Source organism: Pituophis catenifer, unplaced genomic scaffold, assembly GCF_029215685.1.
Source record: "Pituophis catenifer annectens isolate HBS135680 unplaced genomic scaffold, rPitCat1.0.hap2 SCAF_4, whole genome shotgun sequence".
NCBI lineage: Eukaryota > Metazoa > Chordata > Lepidosauria > Squamata > Colubridae > Pituophis > Pituophis catenifer.
This window is the reverse complement of record NW_027256884.1, coordinates 91,908,488-91,933,871: the sequence shown is the minus strand read 5'-3', so window position 1 is coordinate 91,933,871 and position 25,384 is coordinate 91,908,488. Positions and strand designations below refer to the sequence as shown.

The 25,384-nt window shown below is 36.8% G+C and overlaps 1 protein-coding gene across 1 annotated transcript in view; it reads left to right on the top strand.

The window, feature by feature from the left end:
• Positions 1-23,756, top strand: part of CD247 (CD247 molecule) — a 28,542-nt gene extending 4,786 nt beyond the window's left edge. Inside the window, exons 2-8 of the mRNA XM_070943724.1 lie at positions 17,675-17,778; positions 18,637-18,693; positions 20,679-20,765; positions 21,029-21,064; positions 21,490-21,546; positions 23,122-23,157; positions 23,467-23,756. Coding sequence (XP_070799825.1) covers positions 17,675-17,778; positions 18,637-18,693; positions 20,679-20,765; positions 21,029-21,064; positions 21,490-21,546; positions 23,122-23,157; positions 23,467-23,535 — 446 coding nt within the window. The 3' untranslated portion in view covers positions 23,536-23,756. The remainder of the gene's footprint in view (positions 1-17,674; positions 17,779-18,636; positions 18,694-20,678; positions 20,766-21,028; positions 21,065-21,489; positions 21,547-23,121; positions 23,158-23,466) is intronic.
• The last annotated feature ends 1,628 nt before the right edge of the window (positions 23,757-25,384 follow it).

Here is a 25,384-nt window from a genome sequence, read left to right as displayed (position 1 = left end):
TTAAAAAATAAACTATTGTATACCATTACAGTTTTTATTGATTGGTCAAAGGTCATAATAAAAAAAATTAATTCAATTATTTCTAATTGACAGGAGGTCAGTTTTGTACAGCATTATTTTCAAATCACAGCAATATAATTACAAAACAGTCATAAACAAATAATAGAAATGTACTAAACAATCAATCCATATCAATTCATCCAAGTTGTAAAAGAATATTGTTTTTGGTCTTGTTGTTTAGCGGTAGGCAATCAAAATAAGCAACTGAGATACAGAACAAGAGATACAAAACAAGAGATAAGAAATAAAGTAACAGACAATAAGAAATAAATCCCCATTTTTAACAATAATTTATTGGACAAATATTTTACAAATTAAAAAGTCAATAGCTAAAACTAATATTGTTACTGGATTATGAAAATTGAAAGATAGATCCAGGCTGCAACTTCACTCTTAATCTTGTTAGGGAATCAATGAAAACCATCATTCTTATTTTAAGTAAATTTATTTATCAATGCAAATTTTATGAACTTGGTTTTTGGGAAATCAGTTAGTTTTACAGGTAGTCCTCAATTTAGAACAGTTCACTTAGTGACCATTCGAAGTTACAACAGCACTGAAAAAAGATTTATGACCATTTTTCACACTTATGACCGTTGCAGCATCCATGATCATGTGATTTACAACCTACAAGCAAAGTCAATGGGGAAACCAGATTCACTTAACAACCGGGTTACTAATTTATCAACTGCAGTGATTCACTTAACAACTGTGGCAAGAAAGGTCATAAAGTGGGGCCAAACTCACTTAACAAATGTCTCATTTAACAATGGAAATAACTCGAGGACTACCTGTATTAAGTACTTGGACACATGATTTAATTTAGGTTTACCAGGTTGTATAACATCTTTATTTGTTGCCAGAGTAATCCAGTTAAAATAACAAGACACTTAGTTTCTCTTCCAGGCTGCTAGCAAGCAATTACACTTTCACTTCTTCACAGTCTCCATTTTGTGTATTGCAAAGCTATCCGCTTGTCTTTTCCCTTTGTTTTAAAAAAGTCCTGTTTATCGCCTCTTCCCTTTTTCTCTCTTTCAAGAATAATCCATTCTCGTTTAAAAAATAAAAGTTTTCAAAATTTATAACTTTCCAAAAAAGCAATCATTCCAAATTAGCAATAGAATCCATAATCCTTTGGTGGGTCTTTCCCTTTTAAAAAGGGAAAACCTTTTACAAATCTTCTTGCCCCAATACACCATAGCCGCTGATTAAGGCTGGGGCACACTTATCAATATCCACAGTTTAAACACTGTTCCCGCCTGGGTTTGGTCTTGCTTACCCGGCTTCCGAACACCTCACTCTCACTTTCCATTCTTCCTCCAGCACAGTGCTTTCTCTGGTTGGCCCGGGCTTCGAGGCAGTCACCATGACTGCCGCTCCCCCACCGCCGACTCAGAGGCCTTCCTCCGGCCCCGAGGAACTTGCCTGTTCCTCTTGACTGTCCAAGGGGTCCCTCTCTCTTCCCCTGTCCCTGCAGGACAGGGTAGGTCCGCAGATCTGCCAGCAGCAGCTTGCCAATCAGGGTTTTTGCGGGGCTCGTAAGAGCCCTGCCATTTCCCCCGACTGAATCGCCCAGCGCCCACCACATTGTATAACATCATGGTTTAGTGTGATCTATGAATCATCTAGATTCTCTTTATTGATCTGAGGGTTAAAATGGGCAAGAATGATGCTATGGCATCTATTTGTAATAAATGAAAATTAAATCTGGCCTTGTTTTTTCCTATTTTTCAAACCAGTGACTAATAGCATAATTATGCTCTGGTCAGCTGAAAACAGGATGGCAGTAATCTCTGGTTCTAATTTTGTTATGGAACTATAATTCCCAATCACCTTCCCCATTTTGAGGGCTCTAGGCCAGGGGTGAAATGTAAAATTTGTTACTACCGGTGTGGCTTGATGGGGGAGGGTAATGTGACTGGGTGGGCGTGGCCAACTTTTTAAAAAAAAACTTTTCAAAGCATTTTTTCTAATGTTTTGAAAAGCCTCTACCGATCAGGCAACTCAGCTGGGATCATCAGTGAGGCTTTTCAAAAAATGCTTCTCTGACGATCAGGCAACTCATTTGGGATTGTCAGAGACTTTTTAAAGCATTTTTTTACCACCAAAGCAAAAAATGCTTTGAAAAGCCTCTGACGATCCCAGCTGAACCGTGCGATTATCAGAGGCTTTTTTTTTTCTTTTAAAAGCATTTTTTCGTCGGAAGAGGTTGTAGAAAAAATGCTTTTAAAAGTAAAAAAAAAAAAGCCTCTGATGATCGTGCGGCTCAGCTGGGCATGGTGGGGGGGAGGGCGCAGGGATTTTTGCTACCGGTTCTCCGAACCACCTGCTGCCATGGCTACTAGATTGGGTGATCCGGTCCGAACTGGGAACATTTACCTCAGGCTTTTCAGCACTGGGGTAAACCATGCTACCTTTATAACTGAGAATTAGGGCTATTTATGCATTCATGGGTTGCATTCATAGTTCTTTAAAAATTAGAAGTTTCTAAATTGCTTGGTATTTTTCATGTATAGCAAAACCACAGCTTTGATAGACAAGATCCCTTCATCAGATCTATGTATTACAAGAGATTAAACATGATGATGAAAGCTATGTGTAACATTTCTTGGAATATTCATTATACTAGGCATTTTAGAGAAAAACTGCTAAATATTAATTAACATTAATTTCAATTTATTTTTGCTTTCTTTTCAAATGAAGCTAAATTACTTACATCTAATACTAATTATTCCAATCCTTTGAAAATAAAATATATTAAGAAAAGGATATTTAATGAATATGTTCATGAATAATTTTCAGTCGTATTGTTATTGACCAATAACAAATGATATAGAAACTTGATAGAGAAATGTGCAATTTAGCTTTAGATACTATCTAAAACAGGGGTGTCAAACTCGTGTTGCACGGTGTCACATGATGTATCACGACTTTTTACCCCTTCGCTCAACTGGGCATGGGTGTGGCCAGTGTATGATGCATCTGGCCCGTGGGCCGCAAGTTTGACAGTCCTGATCTAAAGTAATAAAATTTCATGCAAGATGTTATAAAAGTCGAAAGGCAATTGAAATAAATATATGAATAAAGTAAACTTTATTTGTTTTCTTTTTGCAAAAAACTTTAGTATAAGGCTGTAAAGCATGGGTGTCCAATCTTTGGCTTGCTTGGGCTGCACTGAATGAAGAGAAATTGTCTCGGACCACATATAAAATATATAATATAGTTAATGTATATGAATAACAAACTTCTTTTTAAAAAGGCTATTTATATTATGATCTTGTGGAAACTGATTACTAACTGTCCAGGACCTCATGTAGCCTGTGGGCCATGCTTGGTGTAAAGCAGTGGTGGCAAACCTTTTACTCACCAAGTGCCGAACAGGTCCGTGCTTTGCGTACTTTGCACGCACGTGTGCCATCCGTGCTAAAGTGCGGTTCCTCCCAACCGCAGCATCTATGCATGTGAAGCAGCTTTCGCATGTGCCCCCACCGTGCACTGCACATGCAACCACACCATCTGCGCATGCACCCCACCATGCACTGTGTGCACAATCACAACATCTATGCTACACGTGAATACCATCTGCGCATGTGCACGCTGTGCACCAGTACTCTCGTGCACATGTGCAAATGCATGTGCATGCACAGGAGAGCTCCGAAGACCAGCTGGGTCCCCTGAATTGCATGAATGCAACTCCGAACACCAGCTAGGGCACACGTGCATGCACAGCTGCAGCTGAGTTGGGCGATAGCTCGCATGCCCGGAAAAATGGCTCTGCATGTCACTTCTGTCACTTTTGGCACACGTGTGATAGGTTCACCATCACGGGTCTAAAGCATCTCTTATAGGAGAGAAACATTCCTGCAAAGCCAATTTGAATTTAACTAGTGGAGTTCCTTGGAAAGGTTACAAGTCTAATATTTTAAGGGTCTGATTTATTACAGTAAGAAACCATGAAAATATATTGAAAATTGTAGTAATAATTGTAGTAATTTTTCACACAATAAGGATTAATAATGAATAATAAATTTCTGGCTAGCTCTTCCCTGCTTTCATCAAGCATTCAATCAGAATTGCACGAAAGAGACATTTATAGGATTAACTGTTCTTAGCATGCATAATTTTGCTAATATTATATATAATGGCAAAAGGTTGGAGTATGGTGAAATGAAACCATGAACCAGACCACGTTTCCAATATTTGCTGTTAAATTTCATTATATATGTAGCAGAATTTTGCCCCTGAAATCTGTGTTCAGGGGTTTGAGCAGCTTCTGGAACAAATTTGCCATTTACACAGAAAAAAAATATTTGATTACATAATCATTCTTGTATCAGTGTCCATAAGTGGTGTTATTTATTTATTTTATTCATGCAATATTTTCTCAAGCAGATTCCAGAGTTATTTAAGTAATAAGTGTAAATAAAAAGTAGTAAAATATATACAAGTAAATACATCAAAACTCTGCATACTTTGAAAATGATGCAGAAAAAATCATTTGGAACTCACGGGACTACAAGCACAGTAGCTTTTTAAAGCAGCCATATCTCTATTTATACTTACTTATGGGCATAAATAAGTAGACAATGGGGCTTACTTTTAGGTAGGTACTGTAAATAGAAATTCACAATCTTGTGTATTTCTTATAATTGGTTTCCACATGTTGTTTTCCATATTTGTTGGTGCAGTTCACATTTTTGTAGTGATTTGTAATATGCACACTAAGCAGTGAGAAAAAATTACCCAGGCCACGTGCTGTTTTTACAATAAGAAGGTCAATTTTCCCCTTCTTCTTTGCTTCTTTGTTTACTGAGAGTTCTGTATTTGTGTCTCTGGCTACTTTCCTCAAGAGTCAGTGGAAAATATTTGTTTCTATAATAAACTCTATTATAGAAAATGGATGACAAACAGTATTGTCATTTCAACTGAAGCCACCCACACATACCTAGTTAATCTAGGATTAGACTGTTTATTATTTCATACCAGTTTGGTCCACTCAGGTTGTTTTCATTTACTGATTGTGTTAGAATTGAGGTGGGGTAGAGAATACCAATTGACAGAAGTGACTGCTGGAAATCTATTGAAAAGAGCAAAAATAATGGGAATTCTGCTCAGTAAACTACGGATCTCTGTTAAGTGAAGGTTTTATTTAGATGAGTTAACATTTGTAATGATTACTTGCAGTGCACCCCTCTCATCCCATAGCTGTGTTATGTCTTTAATTGTTCTGCATGAATCCTTTGCTTCAATTCCCATGAGGAGATAGATGCCAAGTCTTTTTATTAATTTTGAAATGAGTTGTACTTTAAAGTATCAAGTGCTACAAAGAAAAATATAGTTAGTAAAAGCCGGATTCAAATAGAAGTATGCTGCATGGACATTGTGTACATTTGTTCCAGCATAACAATAACATTTACATTTTCTAGCTAGCTTGGTACTAGAATTATGAACTTTCAATAGAGTAATAAGTTCAATTGTGTCTGGTTTTTGGAGATTGCCTAGACAACTCCCGGCAGTTTTCTTGGCAAGGTTTTTAAGAAGTGGTTTGCCACTGCCTCCTACCTAGGATTCAGAGAAAGTGATTGGGTGAAGGTCACCCATCTATTTTGTACTTAGAGCAGGACGAGAATTCACAGTCTCCCGGTTTTTAACCTGAGATGCCTTCACCACTACACCAAGCTTGGTCTCAGTGTTTGTTCAAGATAATGGAATCACTGAATATTAACTTTTACAATATTTTTGCTAGTTAAGTTAAACTCACCATCTATTAAAGGTATAATTCTCACCTGTCTGATCCTTCTAACAGCTGTAAAATATTTCAAAGTAGTGTTTAAGAGGTATTGTGCTAATAAAAATGTGCAGTGAATGTCTAATGTAACCACATCTTCTGGTTTAATGGAATGGAATACTTTATTTGGCCAAATGTGATTAGACACGTAAGGAATGTGTCTCCGGTGCAGAAGCTCTCAGTGTACATGCAAAGCAACAGAGTAATAATAATCATAATGATACTAATAAGAGGGGGTAGTAGGGAAGATGAGAAGGATAATAATAATACTTCAGCCACATAACATAGGTCAGGGGTCAGCAACCTGCAGCTCTGGAGCCGCATGTGGCTCTTTCACCCCTCTGCTGCGACTCCCTTTCACTCAAAATATGTGTCACAATCGCCATTTATTGATTTTCAACCCCCGGTAGGCCAACCATGGATAAATCCAAGAAAAGAAAAGTTTCAGAAGAAAACAGAACGTTGAATTTAACTATATATGCTAGTTTTGCGGCTGCTCAAGAAATAGTCAGGCACGGGAAGGGTTTTGTGGCTCCCAGTGTTTTCTTTTCTGTGGGAAACGGGTCCACATGGCTCTTTGAGTGTATAAGGTTGCAGACCCCTGACATAGGTGAATATACTTAGACATAAGATAGAACTGTGAGGATTAAGTGTTCATCAGAGTGATGGCATCAGGGAAAAAAACCTGCCCTATGTTAGTTGTTTTGGCATGTAGTGCCCTAAAGCGGCGCGCCAAAGGGAGGAATTGAAACTGTTTGTGTCCAGGATATGAGGGGTCTATAGTAATTTTCTCAGCCTCCTTTTGACCCATGCAATATACAGGTCTTCTATGAAAGACAGGCTGGTTCAAGTTGTTTTTTCTGCAGTCCTAACTATCTGTTGTAGTCTGTACCTGTACTCTTATAGAAGTACAAATGACAGCCTCAATAATTCCTCTGTAATTATGCTGTTTAAGGTGAGAAGATGATGGATAGCTGCAGGGAGAGTAGACTACTGCATCCTACCTGGTGCCACAATATAAAACAGAAAAGTGTTACACGAGGCTGCCAATATCAAAATAATCAGTCTCTGATTTTCACGTCATGATAGTCTACAATATGCTAGAGCCATTATTTAATCCTCAAAAGAGTCTCTATATGCTTGGGAAGGTGGGATGAGGGATCGTTGTATTATATTCTGACTCGGTCATTTGTTACTCTCTATAACTACCACTATAAAATGCACCAGGGGGCATTTCAAAGTAGTCTATATTATCTTATAACTCCATTAATTAATCTATGATTGGAGGATGCTGTAATTGTTTTTCAGATTCTATATTTAACTAAGTTCAAGAGCTATTTGACTTCTATCACATGCAGACCTTAAGATATCCTGGCCTCTATGTGCTCTTTAAAGGGTAGTACTAACGTACTATTGTCAGAGCATTTCTTGATGTTGTTGATTTGACAGCATCTTTGTCTTGATTTACTCTTGATGTCAAGTCGGTCCTTTCCAAATGCAGATCTCTTTATTTGCAGATTTTGCTCTCTGATCTTGCTTGCACCTGCAACTGCAGATTCTTCCTCCAACTCTTTTTTGATACACACAATATCTCTTGTACACGTAGCATAAATGCAACACCATCTGTGCAAAACTAAAAATCATCAGTCATTGGAAGCTTTTAAAATAATTTCTAAGAGGAATTCTGGATGTCTTTTGAAAAGGTTGAGTAAGTCCTTTATATCACATACCTTGAAGTATTTTGGCAAAACAAAAGCCAAAATGGTGGCTATTAACGTACAGAGTTGAAAATCTTAATGAAATTAATGAGACACCTAAAAATTATTTACTGGAGTTGTGCACAATACACAAAATAGCTGCAAAGGATCACATTAGGGTAGGAACACATTTACTAAACAAAGGTGTTTTCTATGCTAGATGGAAATAAATTGTTCCAATTCAGTAATGTTTTTTCTATAGGTGCCTAATATGTGATATAATACAGTACATTGTAAGTTGGTGCTCTTTCTTTCTCTGTTATTATTTGTTGCTTGTATGCTGCCTCCTGAGTCCAGCTAATTGAAAATGCTTAATTTAGGGAACCCAAAGCAAATCCATTTTGTCACCGTCCCCTGCGGCTATGTTGTTATTTTTAGAGCCAATTGAATTTCATTTTAAAAAACGTCTGGCTATGGTTCAGTATTCAAACTTTTATAGATACCATTGATTTGGGGATTTTTCTATATAATTCTTCCATGTATTCGTGTCACTTCTTTTTGTCTTTTTCTCCAATCGGTTCATTATTTAATAAATTATATATTTAATTATTTAATTATTATTTATAATTCTAATAATTCATTACAATTATATACCTCAAAACAGCAAACATATGCAATATTCCTGCCTCCTATTTTTTCTTACAAAACACCCTGTGAGGTAACTGAACTGAGAGAGAATGACTAACCCAGCTGGCTTTCGTGCCTAAGGGATGCCAAGAACTCACAGTTTCCTGATTTCTAGTCCAGCAATTTATCTACTGTATCAAACCAGCTCCGGATTACCATCTAAATCACTTATTGAGCCCACTTTTTCCTAAAAGAGTATCTTAATTTTTGAATTTTTCTGAAATCAATATATTTTCCATTTAATTATTATCCTAAGTTTCTTTGCATTGCTTATTTAGATATACCAGAACTTTGTGTGCTTGTCTTTCATACACCAAGACCAAAATTTCCTGCTATTCCAGATGCTAGTTGACTTCCAACTTTATCATTCCAACTGCTGTTCATTAGTATGATTTGTTTTAGAGGTCTGTCACGAGGATCTTGCAAGTCATGCTAGAGTCATTCAACCCATGGTATCTGCAGATGTACATGTACTTGGATCATAGTAATGTTGCTTGTCTTGTCTTGGATTCCTGTTAGATATCTACTTGTTATTATGATTATTTGTTTGTTTGTTTTTAACATTTATAAAGCCACCTATCTTTTATTCACTTCTGGGTCACTCCCCAAAATTAAAAGACTTATAAATATCTGAATATCATCCAAATACCCATTGTTCAATACTTTTTGGAACTGTAACAGAGTACGGGGCTTTGACACCCTTGTAAAAATAACTATGGGTACTTAATTTCCTCTGATTTTTTTCAATATTATAGAAAGCCTGGTCCTCCTATGTCAGATATGGCCCATTGACCCCAGAATGTCAATATTGAATCCTGACATTTCTGCTCTGACAATATCAGGTTTGTTTTGATTCAGGTACCAGTAATATACATCTTTGTAGCACTGAGTTTCCTTTTTGCCTCTGACCACATCAGCAGATAGATATTCTTTCATTTTTAATCCAGCCTCATCATAACCTCAAGCACATCTCACATTTGCCCCTGCTCGTCTTTAATAGCTTGTTGAATGCTGCTCGTTTTCCAGCATGATGTTGTCATTGTTCTGGGTGTGAATTATAGAATATATTAGGGTGAGTTATAATTTATTTGTGTAATGGATCATATTTAGTATGATTCCTTATCTATAGCTGACCCTTCTGACAGTGTATCCTCCAGATGGTGTAGCTCTTAGTGATATTGAGATATGCAAATCCCCCTTCATTACTACAAAGTCATAATTCAGGCTGAGCTCCTCCAGAGTTATAAAGCAGATTTGATACATATTGATATACTGTGTGGATGATACGGAATAAAAGGAAAATACTATTTTAATTTTGGTACAGCCTTAAGACTATCCCATGCATGGGAAAGGGACAAGGCAAAGACAGTACCAGAGGGATATGGCAAAATAATAATAATAATATTGCCAGGGCATGTTTGGAATAGGTGCAAATGTGAAAGACAACTTAAGTTTTTATAGAATGGCTTCTCACATTGTTTTAAAATCTGGGTACCGAGCATGATATCTCATATAGTTCATATGTGCCCATAGATATCCCTCCTGGCACTTCTCATGTTTTATGACTCACCTGGTGTTTTTTTTAAATTCTTTTATTTCTTTTTTTACATTAGAAATTAGCAAGTTCCAATTTAAAGTGGTAGGAATCTATAACTCAATTCTTAGGAAGTTTGCTCCTTTATTTATAAAAAATACAGGGAACCATGATGTAGAGAGACCTTGGGAGTTTAGAAGAGGTAAGGAATCACACCTACAAGTAGTCCTCAACTTACAACCACAATTGAGTTCAAAATTTACTAACTAACTTCATTATTAACTGAAATAGTGAAGTGAATTTGGCCCCATTTTATGACTTTTCTTGCCAAAGTTGTTAAGTGAATCTGGCTTCCCCATTGACTGCTGGTCAGTAGGCTGCAAAAAGTGATCACATGATCCTGGGATACTACAACTGTCATAAATATGAGTCATCTGCCAAGCGTCTGAATTTTGATCACATGCTGCAATGGTCATAGGTGTGAAAAACAGTCGTAAATTACTTTTTTCAATGATGTTGTAACTTCGAACAGTCATTAAGTGAGCTGTTTTAAGTGGAAGACTAGTTGTACTTTGTAACTGGAAACATTTATTAGGGAAGGTACTCAGAGTAAGCAGTGTAACAAGAACAGATTTCAAAGTGTCAATTACCTCCAAGATGTAGGAGACCTCGGCAATAAGGCATAGTTTATTTTAATTGTAGTTTCTTGAAAAAAGTGTAATAATTGAACTCATGCAATGCACTAAGACATACACACATTTTAGTGAGAGATCAAAGACAGAATATTTATTTGATTCCAAAGCTTTCTTTCTTACTAATCCCAATTATTCTTTTTCCTTTGCTGAGAGTCTTAAATAAGATAAAGGTAAAGGTAAAGGTTCCCCTCACACATAGGTGCTAGTCGTTCCCGACTCTAGGGGGCAGTGCTCATGTCTGTTTCTAAGCCAAAGAGCCAGCGCTGTCTGATGATGATTCCGTGGTCATGTGGCCGGCATGACTAAAGCACAGAACACTGTTACCTTCCCACCAAAGGTGGTCCCTATTTTTCTATTTGCATTTTTACATGCTTTCGAACTGCTAGGTTGGCAGAAGCTGGGGCAAGTAACGGGAGCTCAGTCCGTTAGGTGGTGTTAGGGATTTGAACTGCCGAACCGCCAAACTTTCTGATCGACAAGCTCAGCATCTTAGCCACTGAGCCACTGCATTTCCTTCTTAAATAAGATAGTGTAGCCCAAATAAATTTTGGGAATATATTTTAATAAATTAGTTAGACTTAGGGTAGGGTCAGGTTAAAGTCAAAAATATTGATCCATCTGATCATTTCAAATTCTAAATCATATTTTGAATTGGTTCTTCTTCATAGAAATGAAGGCTTGGTTTTATAACCACAATTACTGGGTTCACATAATGTTTGAGCCAAAACACAACATATTATGGCTTGATGCAGTTTGTAAATATATCTAATGTATATATATATATATACATACATACATACATACATACATACATACATACATACATACATACATACACTATTCTTCTTGATAAGAGCCCTCTAGTTCACCATTCTGGCATTGATATACGTCCCTATTTTCAATGAGATGCATTTTCTCCTTATCAAAAAAGAAAACAAGTATGCCTTTATAAACTCTTTTTTTTAAAAAAAGGATAAAAAGGAGAATAACATGAAAAAGAAAAAGGAAATAAATGTTGGCTGGGGAATCAATTAAGCTGAAAAAGAAAGGCAGGCAGAATACAATGAAAAGAGAAAAAATTGTAAAGAAGGCTGCATTAATAAATATGAAGAGCAGCATGTAAGGGATCAGTTTAAGGGGAAGAATTACTGAAAGAATAGCATCATAAGGTATCTCTGTATTGTTTCTTTCCTGTTAGATATAATCCTTTAGGAACAAAAGTGTGAATGGAGATAGGTATCAGGCACAGTTTTAATTATGCCATTAAGGCAGTGATAGCTAGTTTATTTGCCATAGGAAAACAAAAACGAAGTGCTGCTTTTCTGGGAATTGTTGCTAAAGATCTGAAGAGCTCCATACTTTTCTGTGTGAAATGACAAAAGAGCTTTCAATGATTGATATCTGAAATAACTGGAAAGTTCAGTTTCTCTAGGTAAATAGCTCAAGACAGCAATAATATCTCTGGTGCACATAAAGATACCAAATTAGAAAAATAGAATAGAATAACAGAGTTGGGAGAGACTCTTCTTAAAAACTTCCAGTGTTGAAGAATTCACAACTTCTGGAGGCAAGTTGTTCCAATGATTAATTGTTCTGTCAGGAAAATGGATAATTATATGTACTTGTACATGCATGTGTATTAGGGAGAGGGAGAAAAGTGAATTATTTGTTCAATAATTACTGGGTTCTGAAGAAAGTGTCAATTTCCTCCAATTATTATCAATACGTCATCAAAGCTAGTAGTCCTCTAGGGTAATTTAGGTGGTCTACATGTGCCCTAAAACCCTAAGTACCAAAATGAACATAAATGAAAGATAAAAATAATACAGTGAAACTTTGGGAAAGGTAGATTTATGGTAATAATGTAGCTAAAAGGTTCTTCGCACCTCCTCTGGACTCTATCAGCACTTCCCCAAGGGATCTACACCTCACAATCTGGAAAGCCTAGGGTGTAAGGTATCATATGGTATAGCACATACAGCCTTGGGCTGTTCTTTCTTCAACCTGGTCACACAGTCAGCTCACCTTTATAGCTAAGTGTAATTTCCAAGTGTCGCAGCCCCTGAGGCAGGGCTGTGGCAACTGAGTGGACAGCTGTATTGATTCTGGCACTTTTATAGAATTTATTCCCATAGAAGTTAGTAACTTGGTGATTTTGGTGTCCTTTCGATTCTTTATTTTTGATTTCATTTGTCATGGGACTTTCCTCAGGCTTGTACTGAGTAAACATTTATCCCACCCTAACAAAGGCAGAGCAGGAAATGTTTCAGAGATATGACCTTCTCAAAAATGTTGTTACAATATCATCAGTAAAACTTTACATTGCAGAGAAAATCTGGTGGATCAGTGGTTTGGCAATATATAGTAATACATATCTGTTCAGTGATAAGTACAATATAACAGTTCAATGGACATCTATTCCTAAGTAAGTGGATAGAATTCTGGCCTCACTGTCTCTGTTCTTTTTATCATCCTGAGTTTGTTTCTGATCTTTTCCCTGTTTTTTTAAATTCTGCTAAAGCTAAGCCTTCTAGAGCTCTGTATCACTTCACTTTTTCAATACAGCATGCCTTAATGGCTCATTCAGCTTCTTTCCCACTGAGTAGCATTTCAATAAATTTAGCTATGAAAATCACATTGGGCATAACTTAAGGTTGCACCCTGTTGAGGAAGTGGCTTTCATACTAGTGAAATCCATCAGCCAATGTTGATGGGGAGAAAACCTAGTGAGGATCTTGTATGAGGAAATCATTTAGGTTGTCTTAAGCATACTGCTCACATAAGATCAATTCAACATTGGTGTGACGTAGTTCTACTTTGCTCTACAGGTTTCTTGTGTCTTCCTGCTGTGGTTGAGGGGGTGGGGTTGGTTTTTGCATCAGGAAAAGAAGAAAAGCATTGGCTTTTGCTTGCTGTTTCAACTCTAGATGCTTATAAATAAATATGAGATTATGGTCTTTATCAACAGAATGATAATTCTTGTAAGTCTAGGTATTTTGTTTTCATTGCTGAAGTTTCAGATAATATATTACTATGTCTGTAAAAAGTAATGCCACTGTGGTCCCACCAGAAGTTGGCAAATGGGCCGTTTCCAGCCTTTGGAGGGCCTCCGGGGTGGGTGGGTGGGTGGGGAAGGCCTTTTTCGCCCTCCCCAAGCTTCTAGAAAGGCTCTGGAGCCTGGGGAGAGCAAAAAATGGACCTTCCTCATCACCCAGGCCCTCCAGAGTGAGGAAACAGGCTGTTTCCCTACTTCCAGTGGGCCCAGAAGGCCTAAAAATCAGCTGAGCTTGTGTGCCCACTGATATGGCTCCACGTGCCATCTGTGGCACACATGCCATAGGTTCGCCATCATGGAGCTAGGTCAATCACCTCTCACAGTAGGTTTAATAGGACATACTCTGGCATAATAACTTCAGTGAGGGTACATATACAAAGAAGACCTGAAAGTTCATATAGTTTATTGGTGGAATATTATCAGTATATATTTTTTTAATCCAAGGAAACTCTGAACATGGATAAGAAATGTAGGTTTTCACTCAAAAAAAGAACCATTGATTGAGAGGTAATGAACGAGAATACCACTTTCACATTTCCTTGAATGGAAATAAATCTCAGTAAGATTAAGGATTCTCATAATTGTTACTGTAGTTTGGCCATCTGGATATTAGATCCATGTCTGTCTTGGTTGGCTAAGTCTTTCTGAAGATGATCTGTGATTGGGTTTCAGCGGTGGTGAATTCCTCCTTGAAAAGGGTTTTTTTCCCCACCATCTCTTGGTTCATCCCCCCCTCAAGAAATTGTTATAATACCCAACAGTACTGGGGATTTTTGTCCAGACTTCAACCTTCCATTTTTGGGGAAGGTTTTGGAGAATTGGTCATGCAGCAGCTTCAAAGTATTCTAGAACCATTTCAGTTACGATTCAGACCCGGATGGGACTGAAAGAGCATCCATAGTGCTTGTGGTGCGAGCAGGATGGAAGGGGTATATCCATTCTCACAGTCTTCTTGACTGAGAAGCTATAGGCAGCTTTTGATACCATTGTTCATGATATCCTAAACTGGCTTCAGAGGCTGGGAGTGGATTTTATTGTAGTGTGCTATTTTTCTTCCTTTGGGCATAGTCCAGTCAGTGCTGATTACAGAAAGAAGTCCAGTTCCTGCTTTGTGAAGTTTCATAGGAACCAGTATTTGCCTTGCTCCTGTTTAGAGCTACATCAACCCATTGGATAGGTAACATTGGTATATTAATGAAATATGTCTTGGCTCTGGAAATCTTTGTATTTATTAAACATTTTTTGTTAAAACAAAAGAAGTGGAAGTGACATGCATTTGGAGAGAATCTAATTAGGAAAGGCTGCTCCAGGTTGTCAACAAACATTTAGATGGCTGCTACTGCACACCTTTGCAAACCTAGGTGACAGGCGTGTGGATAATCCTTCTTCCAGATTTGCATGATTGCTGGATACTCAATCTTTGCTATGAAGATTTCAGGATATTGTAAGAGTATTCCTCTTCTAGGAGGAGAGTGAACCTACCTTTCTTCACCATCTGTTTTCCTTTTTCCTGGAATTCAGACTGTATTAATATAGTTACCGTTGCAAAATTTGCCCCCTTTCTCAGCCCAAGAACTACATTGGCCTAACACACAATCTTGATACAGAAACTTAGCAAAAGAAACCTTGCAGGAAGGAGCCCCAGCTGTCAGTCTTGAAAAGAGGTTTGAAAACATTTCTGAGTAACCACACTGCATACCACAATCAATTAAGGGAACTCTGTACTGATGTCAAACTGAACTCCATTTTAACTATAGCATATAAAGTTTCCTTCAAGGTGATATTTTATTCAATTTAATGACCTTCATTAAAAAAAAGAGGCATGAGCTTCATCCCAATGGATCAGTGAGTACTTTGATGCCAGATTCGTATTTATCTAAGAGAATGGGAAATGTCTATTAGTTGATTAAATACAGATTTGAAGATATATTTCCATTCAGATGTTTGTTCCGAAAATGAGTTTGTGGCAGCCTTTCAAGCAAAGTAATGCAGCATTGATCATTATACCAAAAATAATAGCAGTGAGGAGAGGCTTTATATTATATCAACATAGCAGTATGATAATAGGTGTTTCTATGAGGCAGTTTTGAGAATCGTGCCTAAATGAACCTGCCAATTCAGAAAACCACAAGGCAGGTGGCTGGCTCAGAAGAAATGGAACAGAGGAAACGGCTTTATCCTGATAAAAGCTTTTTTTATCATCTAGTTTAGCATTTTCTACCCCAGGGATGTGTAATTTGCGCACTTGTGAGGCTGCATAAGACCCTGTTCTCATCCCAAAACCTTGGATAAGCCTCTAAAGCTTCTCTGAAACTTTCCATTTAATTATATTTTAACACGACAAAATGGAAAAACTATTCAACATATATGAAAATGATGGCAGCAATTGCATGGTTTTTAATTTAAATTTCCATTCAATTAGATAAAATTTACTTTGTGCTTAAGCCCCACCAATCTTATCTTAGGAGTAAGAACATCTCATATTATTGATAAACTAATTGTGGCCCTTAGTTTGAAAAATATGGTAAAAAGTATACCATGATCTACACTGATTCCAGTGGACAATATTTTTCAAAGCATTTTCCCAGTGACCAATAGTATTAGTGAAAAAAAATCAAGTGAGAAAAATGTTGGCTGATTAACATAACTGAAAGTTTAATTTAGTGCTTTTATTGCTTATTTAATTGGGTAATGCCGTGGTAACTAAAAATAAGGCTACACTTTCCAAAGAATATCAAAGGTAGGGGATGGTTGGACATTGGAATATCGAGTTCTATTTTTCTAAAAGAAATGAATGAAAGATGGATTCTCATAACACTATAAACAATATGGAGTTTGTGACTCAGCATGTACACATATTCCACCACTGTGGTTTGCAAATCATGGCTATAGCTTAACATTTTATGCGAACAGAATCAATTGGAGTTTATGTATTTAATCATGCTTGCATGATCTGCAAAGATAACCACTGACTATGTGAAGAATATCCAATATAGCTATTTTCTTTTGTGTGCTGAATAACTGTTGCTGTGGTACCAATAGAAGAGAAAGTTGGTCTTTGGCATGCTTATTCTTCAATGTAGTTGATGTAAACATTTCTAAAATTCTAAAAACCTCAAGGTGGCATATGTTGAGATGTCCTCTATTTTTATCTCTATAATTACAGTCTTGTGAAGTAGTTTTGGCTGAGAATCCTGATCCAAAGTCAACCAGTGATCTTTGTGAAAAAGGAGAGGCATAAACCTGAGTCTTTTCAGTCCAAGTCAAATATTACAATCACGCCACAAGATGAAGAGGAATACTGCAGCATATAATGGAATATCTTTAGATATTGGATGCTTGTTTTAGAGATCTCTCAGTAACGAAACAGACAGTTTATAGATCTAATAAATGATAAATAAATATGGAAATACTTCTAGATTAGGGAGCAAAACAAAATCCTGAGTGAGCCTCTTAAAGCTGATGGAGAACTATAATTTTTAATGCCACAAAAAGAGAAAATGATTACATAGAGGATTAATATTTAATTAAAGTGTATGTAATCAACTTGAGTTTTTCTTTTTTAATGTACTGACCAGCCTTTAACATATCACTTAAAGACAAGTATAGCCCTTGGCTAAGATAAGATTGTCTATTTCTGCTGTATATAGTATTATTGAGTCATTAAATGGTGGCCTCAATTGTGTTTGGAATAAAGAACATGGGCCAAATCTTGAAAAAAGGTGGCGTCGGTTATGACCCTTGTCCAGTAGGACAAATTAGTTGCAATGATCTATGGCGCATTAATTTTACTGGAATTTTAGTGTGATGTTTTTCTGGGGAGCCTGGATATTCTAGAATCATTGAACCATTGTTATGTAAAATAATAACAATGAGGGGCTTTATATTACCTCAACAACAAATTACTTTTTTTTATTACGAATAGCCAGGTCTGTAAAACATGCATGGCAATATGTAACTTTCTGATTCCCCCATGAGTTGACAAAAATGGAAGTTGCTTAAAAATCGTCAAGCAATAGGCCTGCTGATTGAGAAAGTAGTAATTGTAATCTTGAGATCATTCGTTTATGGAAGGCTGAACTCCTGGTTTGTTTTAAATCCTTTCTCTGTAGAACTGACTTATTGGAGTTTTTTGGTTTTTTTAAAAAAAAAAAACAGATGCTGATGCACTGGGATTAACAGATCCAAAGCTGTGCTACATTCTGGATGGGATCCTTTTAATATATGCTATCATCATCACAGCCCTTTTCATGAAAGTAAAGGTAAGATTTTTTTCAGAGAGATTTATTTATTTATTTATTTTTACATACACACAGTCTGACCAGAGGAACCTGAAGGAAAAAAGGTCCCTGTGACCTTAATCCTTTCAATTGTATGTTTGAACATTGATGTAAACATTAGAAGTGGAAATTAAGAGAGGTTCCTCTGTGAAATCAACTTTCACTGCAACAGTTTTGCAACACTGCAGTGTTGTCATATAACTAATATAGAAAGATTATCCTTCTGTATCTTAACCCAGAGTTCAATACCCAGTCAAAATGTTTCTTTATTATTAGTTCTTGCTCTCAGATTTTGCAGATTTACATCACTTTTCCCAATCTTGTGCTTCCCAGCTATATTGCATTGCATCCTGCAGGGGCCACAGTGCCTTGCAGTATTATGGAAGCTGAAGTTCCACTTCAGGGAGGAGGCATATTCAGTTGGGAAGACTACTAGGCAGATATTGTTTGTAAACAGTTTGGAAAAGGTGGGAAATTGTTAATAACGAATAACTAAAAATAAGAGTTGGAGAGTTGGAACAACTGTTTTGTTTTTGTTTTGTTCGATATTGCTACTTTTAACAATAAGCTTGTGTTTTATGGAGAGAACCAGAATTAAGAAATCTTAAAAAATGAAACAAAGGAAAGTATAGTAGCCTACCGTAACTTGGTGTCCTACCTGCAGGGAATTCTGGGAAATGCAGTTCCAGTACATTTGGGAGGAGCTAATATATACCGTTAGCTGAAGGCTCAATAATACACTGTCACTATTTCATAAATCCCTAGTGGCCTTTGGAATAGAAATGGGCAGTTTTGTGAGTAAAAGCTCATATATTACATGTTTGTCCATATTTTTTCCAGCTAGGCAATCGCTCCACTGAATCCAAACCTTCTCAAAATGCAAATGACATATATAATGTAAGTAGTGAGTTTCTTATGTCTCTTATATAATCTGACATCTGCAAATAAGGGGTGGGTTTTACTTACCTTTACTACCAGTTCGCAACGGGATCGCATGCGCAGATCACTTCTGATGATGTAGGTGTCAGTGGGCGGAGCCTCCCGCCAGTTTACTACCGGTTCTATAGAACCCAGCACTGCTGCAAATGAATTAAAGTGATGAGACAACATACAAGGGAAAAGATTGAAATATCAGTCTGCCTGTAGAATCCAATGTGATTTAGTCAGGGGATCAAGTCAAAATGATTCCTTTTAGTATAGTATAGGAATTCCCTACTACCTTCTTCTTCCAAAATTACCAAATGCAAAACTAAAGGATGGGGAGGTTCTTGCGTGCAACTGTAGTAGAACTTCCAGGCCATAGTTATATAGCTAATTTTTAATTAAGATAATTGTAGTGGTTTACTTGATATAGGATTTTGCTTATTCAATAGGCTTTCTGAAGGACACATATTCTGTCTCTCTCTCTAGATCAGGGGTGTCAAAGTCGTGGCGACATGGTCACCCCCTTCACTAAACCGGGGGTGATTGTGATCAGCGTGTGACACATCCAGTCCACGAGTTTGACACTCCTGCTCTAGACGGATAGATAGATAAAGAGAAAGAGAGAACTCTGCCAATGTTTTAGATTTTACTCACATCAATTGGGATTCATAGAATAGCAATGGTAAGGAATTCAAACCAAAACATTTGGCAAGGAACACTTCCAACTAAGAAGCACTTGCAAAACACCATATTCCTGAAAATTCCATCCCCCAATATTTAATTATCCATTAGAAGAACGGTCTAAGTCCTGCTGAAGAAAAAACAAAAAAACTGTGGCACCCATATAGGGATGCTGCTATGAAAACTCTGTATGTGGTGGCTTTGGTTTCCTTTTTAATATCACATGGTTGCTTAAGGTTCACAGAATATATTATAAGAGGTTTAAGGCAGCACTAAATAGTACTTTGTATGCTTACCTTCCCCCCCCCCCCACCTGTCCTCAAACGACATTGGGATAACTTTATAGCTGAATAATGAACATTTACTATTTAAAGTGAGAATAATGGGTGAGCAGGGTTAGGGATGAAATCAGTTCATGAGAAGTTCTATACAGGCAGTTCTCAATTTACAACAGTTCATTTAGTGACCATTCAAAGTTACAACGGCACTGAAAAAAGTAACTTATGATCCTTTTTCACACATATGACCGATGCAGTATCCCCATGATCACCGGATCAAAATTCAGATGATTGGCAACTGGTTCATATTTATGATGACTGCAATGTCCTGGAGTCACCTTCTGGGACCTTCTGACAAGCAAAGTCAATGGAGAAACCAGATTAATTTAACAACGGGATTACTAATTTAACAAATGCAATGATTTGCTTAACAACTGTGGCAAGCAAAGTCATAAAAGGGGGCAAAGTCACTTATCAAATGTTTCACTTAGTAACATAAATTTTAGGCTCAATTGTGGTCACAACTTGAAGACAAATTTCCAATTTTATGTGAATAATGGGATAAGGTAGATAAAAAGGCACAGAGGACACTTAAATGTGTGGTAGATTTATCCTTGGATGGGAAAGACGGGATGCTACAAAGATTAAATAAAATGAGAAAACTACATAACAGTGTTGCTAAAAATATGTTTGTATGTATGAAGATGCTCATGTACCTGAAGTATAATTGAAAATAGGGGGGGAGGAGGGATGGGATTAAATACTATTTTTTTTTTGAAAATTCTGTTTACTGATGTTTTCATCTACTTTGTCTTTTTTTTAAACTTTATTTTGTGTAGTGCTTCACCTAAAACTAAATTCTGGCTTGGTTGAAATAAAGATGATTAGGTTTTGTTTTATTTTCTCTCATCCTGTCAGTTACCCATCCTTAACTTAGGGAAAATTGGTTAACTCAAAAGGACCTTGTAGCTAGTAGCATCTTTTTTTCTTCTCTTGCAGAAACTATCTACCGGACGCAGAGATGAATATGATTCTCTGGCTGTAAAAAAAACAGATGCAGATCTTGAAATGGCTGTGGAAAACCAGGTATCTTCACCATTTTTTCTGTGCAGGAAATTGCCACAAAACATATAAGCATAGCTTAGTGGAGGAAGCCCCAAGACCATGACCCCCTTGTGCTTTGAGGAATGAATAATATCGATCTACAACTGACTTCTCTAATGGTTATGACAGAGTTGTGCAAGGGATTTTGATGTAACTTCTCTGTCAGCTCTCCCACCATGCCTTCTCTCATGTTTTCAGACTTGGTATATATTAGAATGATTGGGAGAATTTTTCTTTCTTTCTAGCGCAGAAGAAAGAAACCTCAGGACAAAGTTTACACTGTGAGTAGATTCCAGAATTGACTTATTATAGTTTACTTAATTATCCACTAAGGATATATGTGTCTGTGTTTGGAAAGAAATTGTCTTCATATGCAACGTTTCCCAGAGTTTTATGAATAAGGTTCTGAAAAAGATAATTCTTTATGCTGGGATGTAACATAACTACTTCTTCACACGATGGAAAGGAAAGGAGTATACTGTAAGTATATAAAAATCAACCAGTCTATTTTTTGTGTTTATGAATCATAAACACTTTCATCTTTGGAAATGTCTCTTACAATTTGGCCTAGAAAGAGTAAGGACATATTGGCCAGAGTGAAAAGATTAATCAAATACATCAGAATATGTAAGAAAAGACACTAGAGAAAACGGATTCTTCTTAGTTTCCTTTTCACCAATACTGTTTTATTGTTTTCCATGGCTAGTCCCTACAGCGGGATAAAATGGGTGAAGCATATAGTGAAATTGGAAAGAAAGGAGAGGTAAGTGATATTTTCTATCATTTTAGATGCACAAAAGGTAGCTGCATCCATGAATTTGTCACTGTTGACTCTAGGCAGGGTTGCACTTCTCTGGACTGAGTGGATACTTTTAAGGCTTATCCTTTGTTATATGAGTTGCACTGGCTCCCTGTTTCTTCCAGATGCTGGTTGTTACCTTTAATGTCTTACATGCCGGCCTGTCCCTGAGAATTTTTGCCTATAGGATAGGAAGATACCTCCAGGTCCCTTCCTTGAATTGTTGCCATCTAGTAGGATCTCTGAAGTGTGCCTTTTCTGGCAGGCCCATTCTCTTTTAGCCTTCTGAAAGGACATCAATACATGGCTTTCCACAATAGACACAAACTTAATGTAAACCACTCCAAACTCAACTGCAGAAAATACGACTTCAGCAACAGAGTGGTCAATGCCTGGAATGCACTACCTGACTGTGGTTTCTTCCCCAAACCCCCAAAACTTTAACCTTAGACTGTCTACTGTTGACCTCACCCCATTCCTAGGAGGTCTGTAAGGGGCATGCGTAAGTGCACCAACATGCCTACCGTCCCTGTCCTAATCCCTTTTATTTGTAACCATCTCATGTATTCATAATCATGTTTATACATTTCATATATTCATAATCATGTTTATACTCTTATCTGTAATCTTATATATGCTTGACAAATAAATAAATAAATAAATAAATAAAATAAATAAATTGAGGTAGAGTGTAGTTGTTCTGAATTGGTTGTTGGAGTATCCCAAGAAGATGAGTGAGGTGCTGGGTTTTGATTGTGTTTGATTTTGTGTTTTATGGTTTTTGTAATTCAGGGTTTTGTTGTTGTGAACCACCCAGAATTGTGTTTTAAAATGGGCATCTATACAAATCTTATACATGCATTTCTACTCAAGCTTTCTCAGTCCTATGCTTTAAGGCAGTGGTCCCCAACCTTCCTGGATCCATGGACAAGCTGTGGAGGGGAAAGAGGGGACAGTTTTGTGCATGCCATTTGCGCAAATGCAGTTTCATGTGCTCATACGCTTGCCCTCCACTTGCACAGCCCAATTCCCAAAAGGCTGTGGTCCGGTACTGGGACATGGATCGGGGTTTGGGGCCTCCTGCTTTGAGCTGCATTGAACCACAATTCCATAATGCAGAATAATGATAGTATTAATTCAATATAGCAGAAAGTACCAGCTATGGAGAATCTGTCTTTATCAACATAAAATTATCTACCATAGTTGAACAAAACAGAAAACAAATTTGTTCTCTGAATATAATTTTTCCATAGCATCTGTGTCAGTTGGCTTAAATTGTGAGGTAGTCCACAACCTATGACTATAGTTGGGCCTGTCCCCGCACAAGAGTTAACTATTTTTATTGCTCGTGTCCATAATACAAGAATTTTATTAGATTAGACTGGTGGTTTGCACCTGGACTAGACTAGGTAAGGTTTAACAACATTCAAAGGGGAGGGATCGGACCATGCTCTCCTGTGCCTATGTAGAGATTCCTGACTAAATAACTGCTTGACTCCTCTTCTGAAGGTTATTAATCTTGGCTTTTTCTTTTTCTAGAAAGTTGGTGGCAAAGGCAATGATAAACTTTATCAGGTAAGATAACAGCAGAACCCCTCCCTGTAATTTCTTTCATTCTTAATTCACTGAGATCTGCCTAAAGCAAATTATCCACTGTTCTTATCTCCCCTTCATTCTCTAAGTCCTTTTGTTCCTATTGCCAGCCTTTGCTTGCAAGAAAGTTGGACAAAGCAACTAGTTAAGAACGTTGAATTCTTCTCTTCTTATAAATGTTGCTATTAGACCCTAGCTTTAATACTCTGGCTACAAGGAACACTGAATCTGAACCTATGGTTAATAAAGTCTAATTATTTGTTTTCCAATCATATCTTTTCTCTTTATCAGGGGCTCAGTCAAGCAACAAAGGACACATACAATGTCCTTCAAATGAAGCAGCTGCATTCTCCTCGTTAGTTACTACTGAACCTAAAAAGGAAGAGAAAAAAGAACATTCCTTATGGTGGAATGGTAGCAGTTAAAGAGAACAGTTCATTTCAGCAAAGCCATTGCCTTGTTTGAAGAATGCTATTGTACAGTCAGCAAAACCCATGTTTCATTTCCAAATAACATCCTAGGTTGTTTTTTTTTAAATGTACATAAGTTTAAAGATTCTGCTTAATGTACAGTTGCTTAGATTTAGGAGCAGAAGTTGTGATTGCTATTTCACTGGATAGTTAAATAACAAAAATATTTTTCTTCCTTAGGTAAAAAATAAAATATTTTCTTTCCCTATAAATGTTTTCTAAGGTATTTTTAATTGAAGATAGCTGGGGAACTTTTTTTTGGGGTGGGGGAGAATATATTTTGGAATCTTTCATCACTCTCCAGGAATTTGGATTACTGTACAATCTATCAGTCATACCAGCAGGGCTGGTGGTAAAGGATGACAAGAATTGTCATTTTTTAAATTGATAACTCTCAAATCATTAAATAGTTCAGGACTTAACTGAAGGCAAATAACTTTTATATTGAAGATTAGAATACAAAAGAAAAATTTGTTCAGATGGTACTTTGAATTTCAGTGTATGAGAAAACTGAAAGTTCTGTTCACGAGCTTGGATCATTTCCAACAAAATGTAAGTTTCTTTAGCATCAAAAAGCTAACAGCCATTACTATTAGGTTTGGATGATGTTTGTAAGCAAAATACAAAAAAAAAAAACCCCACAATGAACAAAAAACTGGACACAGAACTATAAGTATATTTAATAAAGCAACCAAAACTAGTTTTGATTTAGAATTGCTTCTGTCCAAGAACAAAAGTCTTACTTTTGAATAGTAATCATAACAATAGTCTTGTGCTATGAAGAAGTGGTCAAGTACAGCTTATGTTGTTTTTTCATTATTAAAATAATGATTAAGTATATTGGCTATTGCTTCATTATGTACATTATTCCTAGTGGCTGTATCTCATACTTCAACACATATTAACTACAGTGAATACAAAAGCTTACAACTTGACCAGAATCCATTAACAAGCTTTCTTTTGATTAATACTGATCAGATTTTAAGAAGTCTAATAAAACTGTGAAGGCCTGAAAGGAAGGAAACCAGGGAATTTGCATGGGAGATTCATCATCTCCAGCTGAGTGCCCGCCTACCTTTGGCACTTGTGGATATAATTTGAATGTGGAGATTGTATCTTGGACACCATGAGAAAATGGGTGCTGATAGGCTTTTCCCTTTACAGTATAGAGTAATGTATGTGAACTTCAAAATATGGACCATTTGAAGCAGCAGATACAAAAAAACACCACCAAACCTCTTCCTGCCATCTAGTGGTTGATCAGCTGCAATATATAGGATAACCAATAACTGGTACATGATATTCCTAACAAAATGGCAGCCCTAGACAACTTAGCAACAATGCTGGTGCTACCACATTTAGACTTCAAAAAACAGATCACTATATGGCAGGAAAGCTCAGAGAAAGCTAACCATTGGTCAAACCTAAAACATTCTACTGTAGCTGTAATGCTTCTTTCTCTCCTCTGTAGAATACTATGCATTACCTGTGCTTACCTTTTTTTCTGGGCAGGTGAGTGTATTTCTAAATAAAACACTGGTATGCAGTAGCTGGCCATTACTTCTATTTTTTAAAGTTTATAGAATGCATGTAGGCTTCAAGTAATTCTAGAAAATAAAGATGCTGCAGACTGATATTATGCAGCATGTCCGTGTTAAAAAATCAACATAATTTTTGAATGATTAAATAAGTAAAATGGAATAGGAAGTTTAGGGAACACGAAAGACGAGATCATTAAA